A 15,086-nucleotide genomic window follows, 5' to 3' on the forward strand; every position below is an offset into this window, starting at 1 on the left:
TTTAGCGGGCGGGTCGCTGCAGGGTGCACTGTGCGCCCGTCTCGATCAACATGACACCCGACGACTTGCTCTGTTCGCTTCACTCAGCTTGCTGGCGAGACACACACACAGCACAAAGAGGGAAAATCAAGGCGGACATGGCGGCTACCACTCGATCACGACACGTTCTCCCATTGTTTCGTTCGGGGTTCACCCGACTGCAGGTGGCCCAGCCTCCAGCGGATGGCGCTGCTGGCCAAGCGCTGAGGTTGGCCGCCTGGAGACAAGCAGGGGTTTTAGTAGAGGCTCTGATTTGTTGACATGGGGACACCCTCATGCACTGTAGATCCCCGACATCTAGCCCACAGTGTCAGCCAGCCATCAACTGCAGCTCCTTCTCCCTCTGGTGGTTTGCCGGGGGGCGGTCAGCTACTTTTTGGGATGCCCGAATGGTCTTGGTTTGGGGGAAAACAAAACTCGGCAAAGCTGTACGTCTTATTCGTGGTTCTCACGGTCGACTCTGCACACCCGAGACCCGATCTGAGGACTTGATTTGTGAGAGTGGCTGTGAGACATTGTATCACGGGCTTTGGGTGAGGATAAAAGCCACTCCTCTCCTCTTGACCCTCGGTTCCTGACAGGGCCTCTACAAGAATGACCATACCTGCTCTCCATGGCCTCACCGCTTGATCCTGCTCACCCCCATCGCCGGGGGACGCCCAAGAGACTGATTGTCTGCTGTGATGGAACATGGATGAACTCGCTGGGAAAAAAAGGGTATGCCACGTCGAGGTTCGATTCGTCATGATAATACTGGGACACTAACGACGTAAAGGCACGAACCACCCTCAAATGTGACCCGCATCTCGCGTGTTCTTTGCCGCACCTGCAGTGATGGCAGGCCCCAGATTATCAACTACTTCGCCGGTGTAGGTACAGCTAACGGCCTGGACCAGTTCACCGGCGGAGCGTTCGGCATGGGGCTGGACGCAGACATCCGAGAGGTGTACAACTTCTTGTGCACCAACTACGTCGACGGGGACGACATCATCCTGATTGGCTTCAGCAGAGGAGCGTTTACTGCCCGTAGCGTCGCTGATATGGTCGCGAGCGTGGGACTGTTGACGCCGGAAGGGCTGGACAAATTTTTTGCCATCTTTGATGATTACGAAAACATGGGCTCGTCGTCCAGAGACACGGACGACTTTCTGATTGACGGGCTGGAGGAGTACAAGGGACAGCATGGGCAGAAGAAGATTGAGTGGGAGGAGAGGAGGAAGGAGACGTACAAGCGGGGTTTGAGAGAGAAGAAGCTCACGCGGGATACGTTCCATGCTGGAGCTGGAGAGATTGGCGAGGAGATCAAAATCAAGGCTCTTGCGGTTTGGGACACGGTGGGAACACTTGGGATCCCGCCTGCTCCAGTGATCGGTGTTCGAGGAAGCGCTGATCAATGGAGGTTCACCAACACGCAAATCTCGGCCAAGGTCGAGAACGCCTTTCAGGCTTTGGCTCTTGATGAGCCGAGATATGCTTTCAGGCCTGCCCTCTGGGAAAGGGTACCTGGAAGTACAACAAACCTGAAGCAGGTATGGTTTCCTGGTAACCATGGGAATGTCGGTGGTGGTTGGTGGGACCAACAGATATCAGATATCACACTGGCCTGTAAGTTCTGCCTCCTCTTTGGCGTGGGCTGTGCTGATATTAAATACAGGGATGTGTGATCAACTCTCGACATTGGGACTGGAGTTCAATCACCCACGCATGACCAATATGTTTTTGGAATCACTGCGCTTCTCCGCTGCTCACCCCTTCCCTTTCTCGCCGCAATCAAAGACTTCGTCGATTGGGTCAGTGGCCAAGTCCATCATCCCCAGATCCATGAGCAAGCTCCTTCGCGGAGGAAGGAACTCCTCGTCAAACGGGACCACCAATGGGAATGGCACCGCCAATGGAAGTGCGAGCTTGGCTCCAGGAAGCCCCAAGCCTTGGGGCCACGCTGCCGTCTTTCGACATCCCTTCTCAGCCCCCAAACGAGATCCTCACGAGTGTGATGGAAAGCATGACCACCCTGATGGCCCCTTGCCCCAGTTGTGGCAGTTTGCTCGGCCTTGGGGCCTGGGTTTGATCAGAAGTCCTACCAGTGTAGTGACCACTGTGGCCGGCAAGACCGTTCGGCGTCCTGGCCTGTTTATGCGGGTTGATGAAGACACAAACGAAGATACCAGCGAGCCTTTGCTTGGTACGAGCGAGAGGATACACGCTTGTGTCAGGATCCGGTTGGCCTGTGGAGGGTTGGGGTTAGATGACAAAGATGTCTGGACCTGCGATTCCCTCCTCAAGTCTGAGACAGCTGAGGAGGGTGACAAGAGGAGAAAAGGAGGCCCGTTATGGAAGTTGGAAAGGGGTAGCGCGCTGAGTAGCGGCGAAGAAGAATTCGTCAAGGCCTGGAGAATCCGGCCGAGAGAACTGACGCTTGGCACTGACGAGTATCCTGAGCGATGTATGTATCCTGTCGGAGAGTTTGATCATCACTGGAAGTGGGTTTATCAAAGGAAGGCGGTGGGGGAAGGCCAGGCTAGGGTGCCACAGGAGGTTGCTTTACCTGAAGAGCCGCTGGTGGGATATTGGGAGAGATATCTGCTTGCGCTTTTGGTCGGGGAGGCAGATGTGTGGCGGTTTGCTCAGCAGGAGATTGTTAATGGGAAGTAGCGGTGGATTGGATAATGGTCTGAGAGAATCTGTGCTGTCCGGGGTAGGTAGTTTAGCTTGGTGTTTGGTAGGATGGCAAAACGGGCAATGGAAGTGTGTGTTGTTTGCAAAGGAAAACCTCCGATGAGGTCTATGGGTTTCCGGGGCGAGGCAGAGGACCAACCATCCCTTCGTTAGACGTGTGCTTGAGGAGACTCTGCGAAATCACGGAGATCAGTGAAACCTTAGGAATCATGAGTCACATTCTTACTTTCCGCCTCTTCCACTACCTTATTCCATCCGTCCTCAATTTGACCCACCCCACAACAACCTTGCTCCTTGCCTTCAGAGTCAAATTTTCACCATCCACCTCAACAAATCAGCTTAACAAGCTGCGTGGCGCAGCGGAAGCGCGCCGGGCTCATAACCCGGAGGTCACTCGATCGAAACGAGTCGCAGCTAAATTATCGTTTGCTTTTTGCACTTTTCTCCCACGGCCTCTCAACACTTTCCTCGCCCGAATTACACACCTAGCGATAACCTCTAGTTAGGTACACGGACCAGCACGCGGATGCCATGGCGCTCTTATATTATGGTTTGCTTTTGCTTTCGATGTTTCATTGTCTTTCCTGACTTCCACTGTTGACTTCAAACATGGTACTTCCTGTATAAGACAGCCCGTGCATATCTATCTACGCAGCAGTAATACCATGCCTATGAGAAGGTTCACGCAGAGCCGCAACTTCATCGAGTTCGAGCCCGAAACTACCTGTGGCTACGGTCTGTCGGGAAATACATAGCGAGGTGGTGCAGGAAGATGAAGAGAAAGAGCATGATAAGAAGTTCTGAGGCGACCATGATGGTTTGGACACCACAACTATATGGATATTTGCCACAGTTCCGGTCAAGCACCTCCAGCAAAGCAGGGGTTGCAGAGGAAATTTCTCCTTCTGTGATCCCAATCCATGGGGCGTTGTTAGGACGACCAGCAGCACGCCCACGGACCACTCGCAGTATAATGAAGAGATCAAAACCCAGGACTTTGCGAGCATATCACTTAAAACGGCGGCCGACTATGCCAGTTATGCCGAGCATCAGAAATACGACCTTGCGGAGACCGAGTGTAGGTAATTGGGTTGAGGGCTTGGATGACCTGGAACATGAAATGGAAGAGAGACTCGAGATGAAGGGTGAACCGAGAAGGAAACGGAGATTTTTGGCATTCAAGAAGAGGGATCGTGGGGAGTGTCGCCTCAAGTGTTGGCGCGACTCTAATGATTGAACAGGAGTGAAGAGAGCAAAAGAAGCAGAAGGGCGTTGATGAGTGAGTAGCTAGGCGTCTAGACCGCCACGGAACAAAATCCAGCCAGCCAGTGCCGACTTTTTTACTTCACTGGAAATGTTCAATTCAAAGTGTCACGAAGTGAGCCAGTTATAGAATTTAACACCTTTCAAGTCACTCCTTGGAAAGAGCAACTGTCCAGAAACTTAGAGGTTAGTATGTACTTATTAAAATCTCAAGGACCATTAGGCACCTATCCTCAGCTCTGTTGTAAAGCCTACTCCTGCCAACCGAGATCCAGATAGCGACATCGAGTTAGAACAGACATTGCACAAGATGCATGAGGCCAGGACTCGACGTAAAATGGTCGCTAGGCGGAGTCCGGAGATGGAACCAAAGGAACAAGTGAATATGGAAGGTTCGGCTCTAGGTTTTCATCCGAACTATTCCAAGCCTCTAGAAAGTCGCTCCCAACCCCCTACGGCCCGCCTGCAACCACGAGAGTCACGAGAAGAGCCCGTGAGCCCGAAAATTCTGCTTTGGACAAGGTAAGAGCAACTGTTCAGGGAGGTGAGCACAGGTGAATACCCCCAAAAAGAGGGCCCCCAGGTGAACTACGGGTCTGGGCGTCTTCAGTCCTCTATAAAGGCAGCGTCCTCCTCCTTCTTCTCTTCTCCCCCATCCTACTCTCTCATCACATCCTCATCCGGGGACCGGAACTGGAACTTTCTTCGCTTATCCAGCCGTTCACCTTCATTGCCAAACATCGCATTTGCCTTTCATCAACGTCTTACTCTTCACCATCAATCAAACCTACCTTATTTCATTACCTACACTTCATCACGATGGGACCTTCCGCTTCTTCAAACACCTTGTGTCTCGAGCACCACTGGGCCTTCGGGATGCTTCTCAAACTCAGCCAGCAGCCTTCCTGCGTTTACGACAAGCAAACTGAGATGGCCATCAGAAACGGCTGGGAAGACCCTCCGGCTGGGTGGAAGGGGACCGTATCACCCAACACAACAGGTAGCAGAACCTTCACACAGGACAACACAGCCCAACCCACAGTCGAGCACGTCGAGCACGTCACACCGCCCAAGAAAGTCTTTTACGACCCGGATGACGTCTTTGGCTCATCACACGCCTTTGACACTGCGGCCCAGAAGCGCGGCTCTGCCCTATTCGACTTGGAGGCCGGCGAAGACAGCGCGAGGGTCTTCCTCAAGACCCCCGCCGATTTCAACAAGTACGCCGCCAATATGAAAGATAAGCGGCCCCTGCTCCAGTTCACGAGGAGAATGCGGAGGTTTGACCCCGACGTCGACCTCGATCTTCGTTTGCAGAAGAGGCGAGAATCCATCGTTCGGATGAAGAGGTTCTCACACAAATCCCAACACTTTGAGCCTGAGGAGAAGAAGGACGATAGCGAGGACGACAGCCACTCCGACCAAGATCATCACTCGGGCTATTTGAAAGAAGGTCATTCGGAGAAGCAACACCTCGATGAGTTTGACGCCAGCGACGATGAGACGGACTCCGATCAGGACTACCACACTGGCTACTTGAAAGAAGGCCGTTCAAACAAGCAAAAGCGCGATCAGGCGGACACCAGGGAGATTCGCGTTCTTGATGGCGAGACGTTCACTTGGTGGTGGTAGAGAGCAGTTTCTTCCGCCAACTGTTGAGGAGTGCCGCCATCTGCGAATGAAGCACACACCCACGCACAAACTGTGGAGCAGTGTGAAAAGATCCACTCGTATAGAAGACCTCGGTTTCCAGGTATGTCATCTGGCAAAAGATTCCGCCCAAGTTGAAACTAACGGAAATGACAGCGAACCAAAAACAGATATCGAGACGAGGAAGGGGGACAGGACACGATGGAGGCAGGAACGACGCGATTGAGGAAGGAGCGACTGGGGAGCCCATCTGAACATAGGGCAGCATTTGTATATAGCATGAATTGGCGATACATAACAGCTTGATCATGGCCCCGAGGTGGATGAACTGTTCTCTCCGCTTAGTCCTGCCTCATTGCTACCCGGTCTTGTCAGGGCTGTGTTCAAAGAAACCCTCAAGTGGTCGGTCATCGTAGACGGTGTGTTGAAAAGGTGTCTGGCGAGGTGGAGTAAGAATATACAAGCTCCTTGTCCTCCTGACGGCCGTATAGGCACAAATCATATTTGGGGACAAGTCCCTCAATCTGAAATTGGAGAGAACGTCAAGGTCTTTGGCGAAAACCAAGAGTCCCGCCGTCCACAGCGCTTCTCCTCTTCGGGTGGAAAATCGGTCAGAACGTAAGAGCGGCGCTCTGTAAGCCCATGGGACTTCAAATTCAGACGAATGGTACAGTCGTTTCCGTTTCACTACTGTTCGGTGATATTGACCCCTAGCCCATCACACATATTGGTTTCGGTGAAATGGAATCCTTCCCGCATGAGACATGGGATGTCGTCGCTGGCGACCAAGAGAACTGCGCACCATGCTGCGTTGTACGTGTTCATGCCATGGGGTAATATTGTAAATTTGATACTGAAAGTGGGACAACGTTGATTCCAAATTGCTGCCAATTTGGTCTTCGAGTCCGTGGTCATGGTGCCCGCAGATGGCTTCTCCTCAGTCGATTCCATCATCTCAGTATCGCGAAGTTGGTCCAGGAATCCGGATCATGCCAATAGGTGTTTTACATGGGATCAATAAACCCTTCAGCTCTTTTGTGTGAGCCTTGCTCACAGCCCTAATCAGAAGCCAATGGTGGTGGAATTTGCTCATTCAGACGCAGAACTTTGGAAGAGGCGCTGCTAGGCGAGAGCAGGCATTGTGCCACGACAGCCTTCATAACCACAAGGTCACAAATTTGCTCGTGTTCTTTGAGCACACTCAACAGCCGCACCGAAGGAGGTTACCACAACCATCACATGTCACCGCCGACGTCGGGATATTTTTTCTCCCCCTCGCCCGCGAGTGCCGTCCAGAACAATGCGGGGAAGATAGCGACCGGGCCGACACAAGCTTCTTGGTTCTCTCTAGCTCCCTCCACAGCCCGCACTTCCCCGGACTAAAGAAGTGGAGCCCCATCCTTTTTCCCGGAGCCAGGGCGGAGCATCCGTCCTCAACATCGGGATGATCCCGTCTTGTTGGACCCCCTTCCCGGCCGGCAGATGGTGTTTCTGTCGTCACTGCCCTCGGACGTTTGTTCGCGACGCGATGGGGGCACGCAATCTCTTGGCCCGGTGTCCGGTGGGGAGTAACAGCTGCACTCACTTCGCGATGATTGCCAGCCAGTACATGTGTAGGACAGGAATCGCACAACAGACTTATATACGCTGGCTTACCTATGCTCTTGCACTTGCCGATCCCTGACTCGGCCTTCTAGATTTCTCACTTACAGCCAACCCCAGCTCAACACCGGTCTTATTCCCCCACCTTCTGCTGTCGATCATATCTAGGTACCTACCTTATCCAAGCATTCACACGCAATGACACCAGAAGAAAGAGTCCCCGTCCTCATCGCGGGCTCAGGCTCAGCAGGCCTCTGCGCGGCCGTTTGGCTGGCCCGCTTCAACATCCCCTACAAGATCCTCGAGCGCCGCAATGGCCCCCTCGAGATTGGACAGGCAGACGGCGTGCAGACCCGCACAGTCGAAATCTTCGACTCGTTCGGGATAGCAGAGGAGATGCTCCGGGAGGCCTACCACGTGCTGGAGATTGCCTTTTGGTCCGCCCCCGACGCTGAGAAGGGCATCAAGAGGGCCAAGTACGAGGCCGACAAAGAGACCGAGATCAGTCACCAGCCGCACGTCATCCTCAATCAGGCGAGACTCAACGAGTTGATGACGGGGTTGTTGGGGTCGAACCCACCGATTGAGTACCGATGCGAGGTGAAGAATGTGGTGGTGGATGAGAATGCGGATAGCAACGATTTGGAGTCTTACCCGGTCAGAGTGGATGCTGTTCGGGATGGAGTTCAGAAGACGTATCGGGCGAAATATGTGCTTGTATGTCTGCCCCTTCAAACGCCATGGGTGCGGAATAAGCAACATCGTACTGACTGGGTAAATAGGGCTGTGACGGCGCACACAGCATCGTCAGGAAATCCCTCGGCTTCAAGATGGTGGGCGACAGCTCAGACGCGGTCTGGGGTGTCATGGACATCTACCCCCGCACAAACTTCCCAGACATTCGCAAAAAGGCGGTCATCAACTCAGCAGTCGGCAACATCCTCCTCATCCCGAGAGAGGGCGACTCCATGGTCCGCTTCTACACCGAGCTCCCGGCAGGCACCAAAGTCAGCGATGTCAGCCTCGAAAAGCTGCACGACCACGCCCGCAAGGTGTTTCACCCCTATGAGATGGAGTTTGCGGAGACTTTCTGGTGGTCAGCCTACTCCATCGGTCAAAGAAGAGCCGACTTCTTCCACCAAGATCACCGTGTGTTTTTGACAGGTGATGCGTGTCACACTCACTCTCCCAAAGCCGGTCAGGGTATGAACGTCAGTCTGCAGGACGGCCACAACATTGGATGGAAGCTTGGGATGGTCCTGCAGGGCCTTGCACGCCCAGATATTCTCGAGACGTATGTGCTTGAACGGGAGCGGACGGCTACCGAGCTGATCGACTTTGACCGCAAATTCACAAAGCTCTTCAACACCAAGTACCGCCAGGAACACGGCATAACGGCGGGGATGTTTGCGGAGCAGTTCACCAAGGCGGGCAGGTACACGGCTGGCCAGGCTGTGCAGTACGATGCGTCTGCCATAACCGATATTGGAGAGCACGACAAGGAGTTGGTGGCAAAGGTGACAGTCGGCATGAGGTTTCCCACGGCGCAAGTGGTGCGGTCGTGTGACGCCAAGGCCATGCAGCTTGTGAAGGGGCTGCCAGCGAACGGGCAGTGGTATATCGTGGTGTTCTCGGGAGATCTGTCGCAGCCCGAAGCGATGTCGAGGTTGGACAAGGTGAGTTTTGATACAACGTCTTGGAGGATGGAGGTTCTGATGCTGATGTCACCGCCAACAGATCTCTTCAACACTCTCCCAAACAGTCCAGCGCCTCACGCCGACTGGTGTGGACCCAGATGGCGTGATCGACCGGATATTGGTGACAGCGGGCGACAGGAAGAAGGTTGAACTGGACACCATCCCGGATTTCTTCACACCGGTAACCGGGAAGTGGAAGATGAAGAATCTGGGCAAGATCTATGCCGATGATGAGAGCTACAACTCGGGACACGGCCATGCGTATGAGGCTTATGGAGTCGATGCTTCCAAGGGCGCCATTGTGGTCGTGCGGCCTGATCACTGTGAGTACTTTCTTTCTGTTCGTGTGTGGAGCTTCGGGTGGATGCTGACGATTACCGAAACTAGATGTTGCCAAGGTTTGCAGGTTGGAGGATGTCGAGTCTCTGGGAAGCTTCTTTGAGGGCTTCTTGGTGCCTGCTAGAAGTTGATGAGGCACTCAAGAGGTTGAGAATAGTGTAAAATATAGGTTTCCCATAATGATCTTTGTGAACTCCAACGTCTGTATTATGTGCCAAGCTTGTCCGTGGTAGATTGTGTCCCATGCCCTGCTCCTAAATCCGAAACTTTTGTCTATCCTGTTCAGACACATGTAGACTGAAGACTGACCCAGTAAGCCCCACAGAGCTGAGCCTCAAACCAATGTTCTTAAGCAATACCAATTCTACCTCTGAGGGGGCTTCCAGAGTCCCCTTCGAATTCAAGCCAAATTAGCACTCTGAGATCCTTAAAAAGAAGAGTAAGCTAAGACTCACTCGCGACCAGCATCCGCATTGCTTCTCTGACGCTTATCTTGCTGCTGAACAACCTGTTCGAGCCGATGCCGCTTCTGCTCTTGGGCCGAGCTGCTTTGAGCAGCCTTTTGGGCTGGTGACTTGCGCGATCTTTCGAGATAGTTGACTGCCCAGGCCGTCGAGAAGACCAGCTTGACGCCGATGACCGTCTTGAGGGGGCGATCCATAGCCATCTTGTCTGCTTGAGTGGAACGGTGTAGTAGAGTCACCAGTGTGGATGTCGATGGGAGAAAAAACGGGTCAGAGAGGCGCGGTCCGGCTGATGAAGCTACCGTGGTGAAGTAGGTAGTGCGTCGTGAGTCCGGTACGGTTGTCTGGTGAAATTTCGTGGAGTGTTGTTGAATTTCTTGTTGTGGTGGACAGACAAGACTTTGTGCTCAAGGTGAAAAGCTTGTAAGTTGGCGGAAAGCCACAGGAAGTTTGGAATGGGCCGGTACCTAAGTGGAGAGGAAGAGGAGGCTGTTGGTGACATGGAGACAAATCTGACACCGTTGAGCTAACAAAGTCTATTAAGAGAAGAGGAAATGCTGCAGAAACAAGATATGGTATCTATAGGTTAACAACCAAAACAGACAAGAGCCAAGAAAGCCCCCACGAGTCCATCAGGACAGAAATTTCAGTACTGGTCAGATATTAGTATGTAATGGCAGCCATCCTCCTGAGCCACTCTCCAGCTTTCTCTCCTTCGATCAGGTTCTCAAAGATCCACCTCCCGACATCCTCCCGACTGATGGTATAGCCAACTGCCTTACTCTCCACCACTCCCTTGATTGGATCCTCCTTCCCGGCTCTGATCTCCCGCTTGGGACCATCTTTGGCACCGTCAACAAATAGACTTGGCCTCACAATGGTCCATTCCTCCTCACTCTCGACCAAAGCGTCTTCCATGGCCTTCTTGTCCTTGTGGGGAACCTTCAGACCGACATGATACAACGGAACAAACAACAACGGCACATCCCGCCCAAAGTCGGATACGCCTGTGGAGCTGAGGGCAACAATCCGCGGCTTGCCCTGCAGGTTGTGCTCTGTTCTGGTCTTCTGCAAGGCGGCCAAGACGGTCTTGATGCCATTTTCGCACACGTGAGCGTCGTCCATGCCCATCTTGGACAGGTTGAAGTAGGCGCCGATGGAGAAGACGATCACATCTGGGAGGCCCTGGCGGGGCGAGGACGGTGAAGGGAGAAGGGCGCGGAGAACAGCGTCGACGTCGTGAGCATTGCCCTGCTCTATCCGCAGCAACTTCTGGTCAACTTCGGCCGGGATCTTGTCGGAGAGAGTGGAAGGTGTGCGGCAGAGGGCTGTGCAGGAGTGGCCGGCAGCGAGGGAGCGCTGGAGGGCAGAGAAGCCTACGCCTCCGGTTGCGCCGAGGAAGAGGATGGACTTGGACATTGCGAGGTGAGGATAGAGGTTGATAAGTAATGGAAGGTATATAGGTCGTGGTGGAAGCGTTTAATAACTCGGGTCAGTAGGGCTGATGAGAATCTTTTGGTCAGTCAGGTTCTTGGAAGAAGACAAGAGGGAGGAAGTTGCTCCCTTTTATTCCCCCAAGTCGCATCCGGCACTCGCAAGACGGACACGCCATCTCTGTCTTTCTTGTCCGATTCGAGGTAGATCTCTCGAGAAGGTGACGCCAGCAAACAATGCGCCTCCACCAGCAGCGGGATGATGGATGATGGTGATAAATATTGCGCCGTGGTGGTGGTTTGGTCTTTCACAGGGGCCTAGAATGCGACGTTGGCGCACACAGAGTCGGGGGTCCATCGCAACGTTCCTCCGATTGCTCCACTGTGGCTTTTTACTAGAGATTTCATTGGCCAGTCAGTCGATCCGAAGCCGTCTTGGCAAGCCACCCCGCCAAGAGCTGTCAGGATGACACGGACGGGATGAACACTCACAAATCCGACTCTCTTTCTCTTCGGCGATTTTCCGTCCGCGATTCGGCGGTTATTGATCCACGTCCTCTCACATCTCTAACACAGCCTTTTACGGGGTAACTTTTGTTGGTGGTGTGTTGGCAGTCACCAGCCATGTGACCCGAAGTGAACCCACCTCAGCCTGGTGCAGTCATCAACTGACATCACCACGAAACCCATGAGGCATCTGCATGTCGATCACACATCACCATGTTTTCCAGATAAGGTTCCAAGAGCCAGCACAAGGCCCACCACACCTCGCCCTTCGCGCTCCAGGATGACGGCGATCAACTCGGCTCGGCTGTTGCCCCCGCCCTTCTCAACGGGTATGCATGCGGGGTGACGCTGGCCCCACTATCTCGTTGACTGCCGTTCAAGACATGGAGGTCCAGATGGATATAACTTGATAGCTCTTCCTCCAGCTTGAGAAGATATCTGGTGGTAGAACGAATCCATTAACATTCTGTTCTGCATAATGTTGTCTTCAACCTGGGGCTCCCCCTCTGGGACAGGGCAACTTCCCGAAGAAGTAGCACCTTACACGGTTAACATCGACCAGGGACAGCTTGATCGGACTCAGACTCTGCTCAAGCTATCCCCCATACCGGAAGAATGCTACGAGAATTCACTCCCCGACGGCAGCCGGAAGCTGGGGCTGAGAAGAGAATGGCTGGTGGAGGCTAAGCGTGTTTGGGAAGAGGAATTCAGCTGGTAACCAACCTCTCCTCTTTCTTTTCCCACTTGCGAGCACCTGTCTTGACAGTATCTTAGGAGAGCAGTCGAATCCCAGATTAACAGTTTCCCCAACTTCACCGCTTCAGTGCCCGTCAATGAACAAGGAGAACAGATCAACGTTCAATTCCTCGGAATCTTCAGCCAGAACCCCAACGCTGTGCCAGTCGTCTTTCTTCACGGATGGCCTGGCTCCATCTTGGAGTTTCTTCCTCTCTTCAGCCTTCTAAGAGAAAAATACCCGGATCCTGCTCGGTTACCGTTCCACCTGATTGCGCCTTCTCTACCTGGCTTTGGCTTCTCCGACCAGTTTCCCAATGACAGAAACTACGGCATGGAGGATGTCGCCTTCGTCGTTGACTCGCTCATGGTTGGCACCCTTGGCCTCAAGAACTATGTAGTCCAAGGTGGCGACATCGGGTCACGCATTGCACGCGTTCTCGGCAACCGATATGAGCAGTGTAGTGCCGTGCTCGTCAACTACAGCCCTGTTCCGCCGCCAGAAAGCTTTGACTTCACAACACTGAGCGAGAAAGACAAAAGGGGATTGGAAAGAGGTGACTGGTTCCGCAACGATGGATCTGCCTACGCCATGATGGCCGCCTCCAGACCAGGAACACTAGGATTGGCCTTGTCCGCCAGCCCTCTTGCGTTGCTGGCCTGGATAGGAGAAAAGTACCTCGACTGGACCGATCCCCTTTCCTTTACCCAAGACCAGACACTACCCAGCGGAGCTCGGTACTCGAGAAAGTTGATGAATGAAATCATTGCCAGCGTGGCACTCTACTGGCTCACCGGCAAGATTCATACCAGCTTCTACTCCTATCGGGAGGCGTTTGCCCTCAACGGCCGGGCCCCGCCATCAAGCAACGCGCAGTTCCCGGTCATGGCGCCGAAAAAGGTGGGCATGATGTGGTTCCCGTATGAGGTCATCCCTACCCCAAGAGCATGGATAGAGAAGTACTCCAACCTGGTCTTTTGGAGGGAGGAGGAAGTAGGAGGGCACTTTGCACAGTTGGAGCAACCTGAGGTTCTGGCTAAAGGGTTGGAGGATTTCATCAAGGTTTTGCAGGAGAAATGAGAGCATCTTGATCTTTTATTCCTCTTATATGTACATCATTGTTGTCTGGTGTTGTTTTGATACTAGAAAACAAACAGCTTCCACCGTTCAGACCCGAATAGTAACAGCAAAAACACCCTGTCCACCGCCGACATACGCAACGTTTCTGTCCCTGTCTGTCCGCCCAAAAGCACAGCTCGTGCTGCCCGTCACGGTCCCCACGCTCACGGGGCTGGGTCTGGCAGCCGTCGGGTCAACCTCGACCAGGGAGTTCCTGCTGTTGGTGGTGACATAAATCTTGCCGTTGGGGCCGAAGCAGAGGTCATCGCCCATGAGGTTGGTCCAGAGGGTGGTCTGGGCGCCCGTGCTCTTGGCCGTGACGGGGTCGAGGGGGATCTTGTGAAACGAGTTGCGGAAGATGTTGGTGTACCACAGCGTCCCGTTGGCGTAGCGGATGCCGTCGATGCCGAAGGGGATACCGCCTGATGGGGCCATGGTCGGGTCGCGGGCAACTTCGGAGTAGACGCCCGTGTTCACGTCGATCTTGTAGACGTTGCCGCGGCCGGCGTCGGCGACGAGGACGGTCGAGTTGTCAAAGTAGGCCAGGCCGTTGAGATTCTGGGCTTCGGTGATGGTCTTGATGAGGGTGGAGCGGGGGGTGCCGGAGGAGAAGTCGACCTTGTAGATGGACTTGCCGCCGCCGATGACGGCGAACTGGTCGGGCTGGTACTCGGCGATTCCTGAGAGCCCGTTGGTGCCAGAGACGGAGAGGGCGGTGGAGGATGTCTTGGCTACGGGGTCGACCGAGTAGAGGGTTGCACTGTTCATGTTGGTGGCCAGGATGAGGCCGTTGGAACGGACGGCGACATTCTCGATCGAGTTGATGCGGACAACCTGCTGAGCGGCCTGTCGTGGGGTGATTGGGCTTGCTGAGCCGAGGCTGGCGCTGGCCAACAGGGAGACAAGAGCTACTTGGGACAGCATCGTGATGGATGGTTTCTCACAGGGAGGGTCCAAAAATCTGAGCTTGATGGAGAGGAGGACAGGTCACAAAAGGTCAATCTCGGCAGCGGTGAGTCCCTTCAAATAGCTACATTCCAGTCCAGCAAGCTATCCCAAACATAACCCCTCAGATCATCAGCCTAGTCCCCTGGAGAAGCGAGGAAGAGGACCGGAAGGGCCCGGTATAAATGGGTCTTGGCATGTATTTTCCAATTGCGGCTCGCGGGTACGTTGATCGACAATTATTCCTCGGACGCAGCCTAAATGACGAACTCAACAGAGTCTGGGGTAGGCAATCTGGCTAATCCCGACACCACCAATTATCACCAGCCGCAGCTGACGTCCTCCGTCCGAGGCTTGTTTGTGCTTGTTTCTGCTCGTTTGCTGCTTGTTTATATGCGGTGTCTACTAATGCGGTCCGATCAGGGATGCATGTTTCCATTCATGACTAAACAAGCTTTCGTCAACAAATCTCGGTGGTTCTGTGAGTTTGTACATATGATACTCTTGACTGGGATGTGTAAGCCGGGCAGTCAACAGTGTTGGTATGACTAAAGGTCTCAAGGAGCACATCGAGATAAAACACAAGCTGTATCAGGACTGTAGAGTCGAACATGGA

The 15,086-nt window shown here is 53.7% G+C and overlaps 7 protein-coding genes and 1 non-coding gene across 8 annotated transcripts; 5 read left to right on the forward strand and 3 right to left on the reverse strand.

The window, feature by feature from the left end:
* The first annotated feature begins 52 nt into the window (after nucleotides 1–52).
* Nucleotides 53–2,815, forward strand: QC762_700540 (uncharacterized protein). The gene is made up of 3 exons (XM_062892916.1): nucleotides 53–756; nucleotides 815–1,644; nucleotides 1,694–2,815. The coding sequence occupies exons 1-3, from the start codon at nucleotides 653–655 to the stop codon at nucleotides 2,689–2,691; spliced, it is 1,932 nt and encodes a 643-aa protein (XP_062739998.1). The 5' UTR covers nucleotides 53–652; the 3' UTR covers nucleotides 2,692–2,815.
* A 245-nt stretch (nucleotides 2,816–3,060) lies between these two features.
* QC762_0116100 lies at nucleotides 3,061–3,132 on the forward strand. The gene has a single exon. It is a non-coding gene; the product is annotated as a tRNA-Met (tRNA).
* Nucleotides 3,133–4,797: 1,665 nt separating this feature from the next.
* Nucleotides 4,798–5,610, forward strand: QC762_700535 (uncharacterized protein; the record flags this gene model as incomplete). Its single annotated transcript, XM_062892915.1, has 1 exon — nucleotides 4,798–5,610. One exon carries the CDS (start codon nucleotides 4,798–4,800, stop codon nucleotides 5,608–5,610), a length of 813 nt encoding a protein of 270 aa, XP_062739999.1.
* A 938-nt stretch (nucleotides 5,611–6,548) lies between these two features.
* Nucleotides 6,549–9,492, forward strand: QC762_700530 (uncharacterized protein). The gene is made up of 4 exons (XM_062892914.1): nucleotides 6,549–7,947; nucleotides 8,013–8,906; nucleotides 8,968–9,250; nucleotides 9,315–9,492. Exons 1-4 carry the CDS (start codon nucleotides 7,429–7,431, stop codon nucleotides 9,395–9,397), a joined length of 1,779 nt encoding a protein of 592 aa, XP_062740000.1. The 5' UTR covers nucleotides 6,549–7,428; the 3' UTR covers nucleotides 9,398–9,492.
* A 138-nt stretch (nucleotides 9,493–9,630) lies between these two features.
* QC762_0116130 (uncharacterized protein) lies at nucleotides 9,631–9,990 on the reverse strand (the record flags this gene model as incomplete). Its single annotated transcript, XM_062884357.1, has 2 exons — nucleotides 9,722–9,990; nucleotides 9,631–9,634 (listed from the first exon to the last, which is right to left on the reverse strand). The coding sequence occupies exons 1-2, from the start codon at nucleotides 9,931–9,933 to the stop codon at nucleotides 9,631–9,633; spliced, it is 216 nt and encodes a 71-aa protein (XP_062740001.1). The 5' UTR covers nucleotides 9,934–9,990.
* Nucleotides 9,991–10,387: 397 nt separating this feature from the next.
* Nucleotides 10,388–15,082, forward strand: QC762_700510 (uncharacterized protein). The gene is made up of 3 exons (XM_062892912.1): nucleotides 10,388–12,384; nucleotides 12,445–14,693; nucleotides 14,748–15,082. Exons 1-2 carry the CDS (start codon nucleotides 12,149–12,151, stop codon nucleotides 13,484–13,486), a joined length of 1,278 nt encoding a protein of 425 aa, XP_062740002.1. The 5' UTR covers nucleotides 10,388–12,148; the 3' UTR covers nucleotides 13,487–14,693; nucleotides 14,748–15,082.
* QC762_700520 (uncharacterized protein) lies at nucleotides 10,394–11,149 on the reverse strand (the record flags this gene model as incomplete). Its single annotated transcript, XM_062892913.1, has 1 exon — nucleotides 10,394–11,149. The coding sequence occupies one exon, from the start codon at nucleotides 11,147–11,149 to the stop codon at nucleotides 10,394–10,396; it is 756 nt and encodes a 251-aa protein (XP_062740003.1).
* QC762_700500 (uncharacterized protein) lies at nucleotides 13,574–14,449 on the reverse strand (the record flags this gene model as incomplete). The annotated part of the gene is made up of 1 exon (XM_062892911.1): nucleotides 13,574–14,449. The coding sequence occupies one exon, from the start codon at nucleotides 14,447–14,449 to the stop codon at nucleotides 13,574–13,576; it is 876 nt and encodes a 291-aa protein (XP_062740004.1).
* Nucleotides 15,083–15,086: the final 4 nt, after the last annotated feature.

This window comes from Podospora pseudocomata, chromosome 7, assembly GCF_035222375.1.
Source record: "Podospora pseudocomata strain CBS 415.72m chromosome 7, whole genome shotgun sequence".
NCBI lineage: Eukaryota > Fungi > Ascomycota > Sordariomycetes > Sordariales > Podosporaceae > Podospora > Podospora pseudocomata.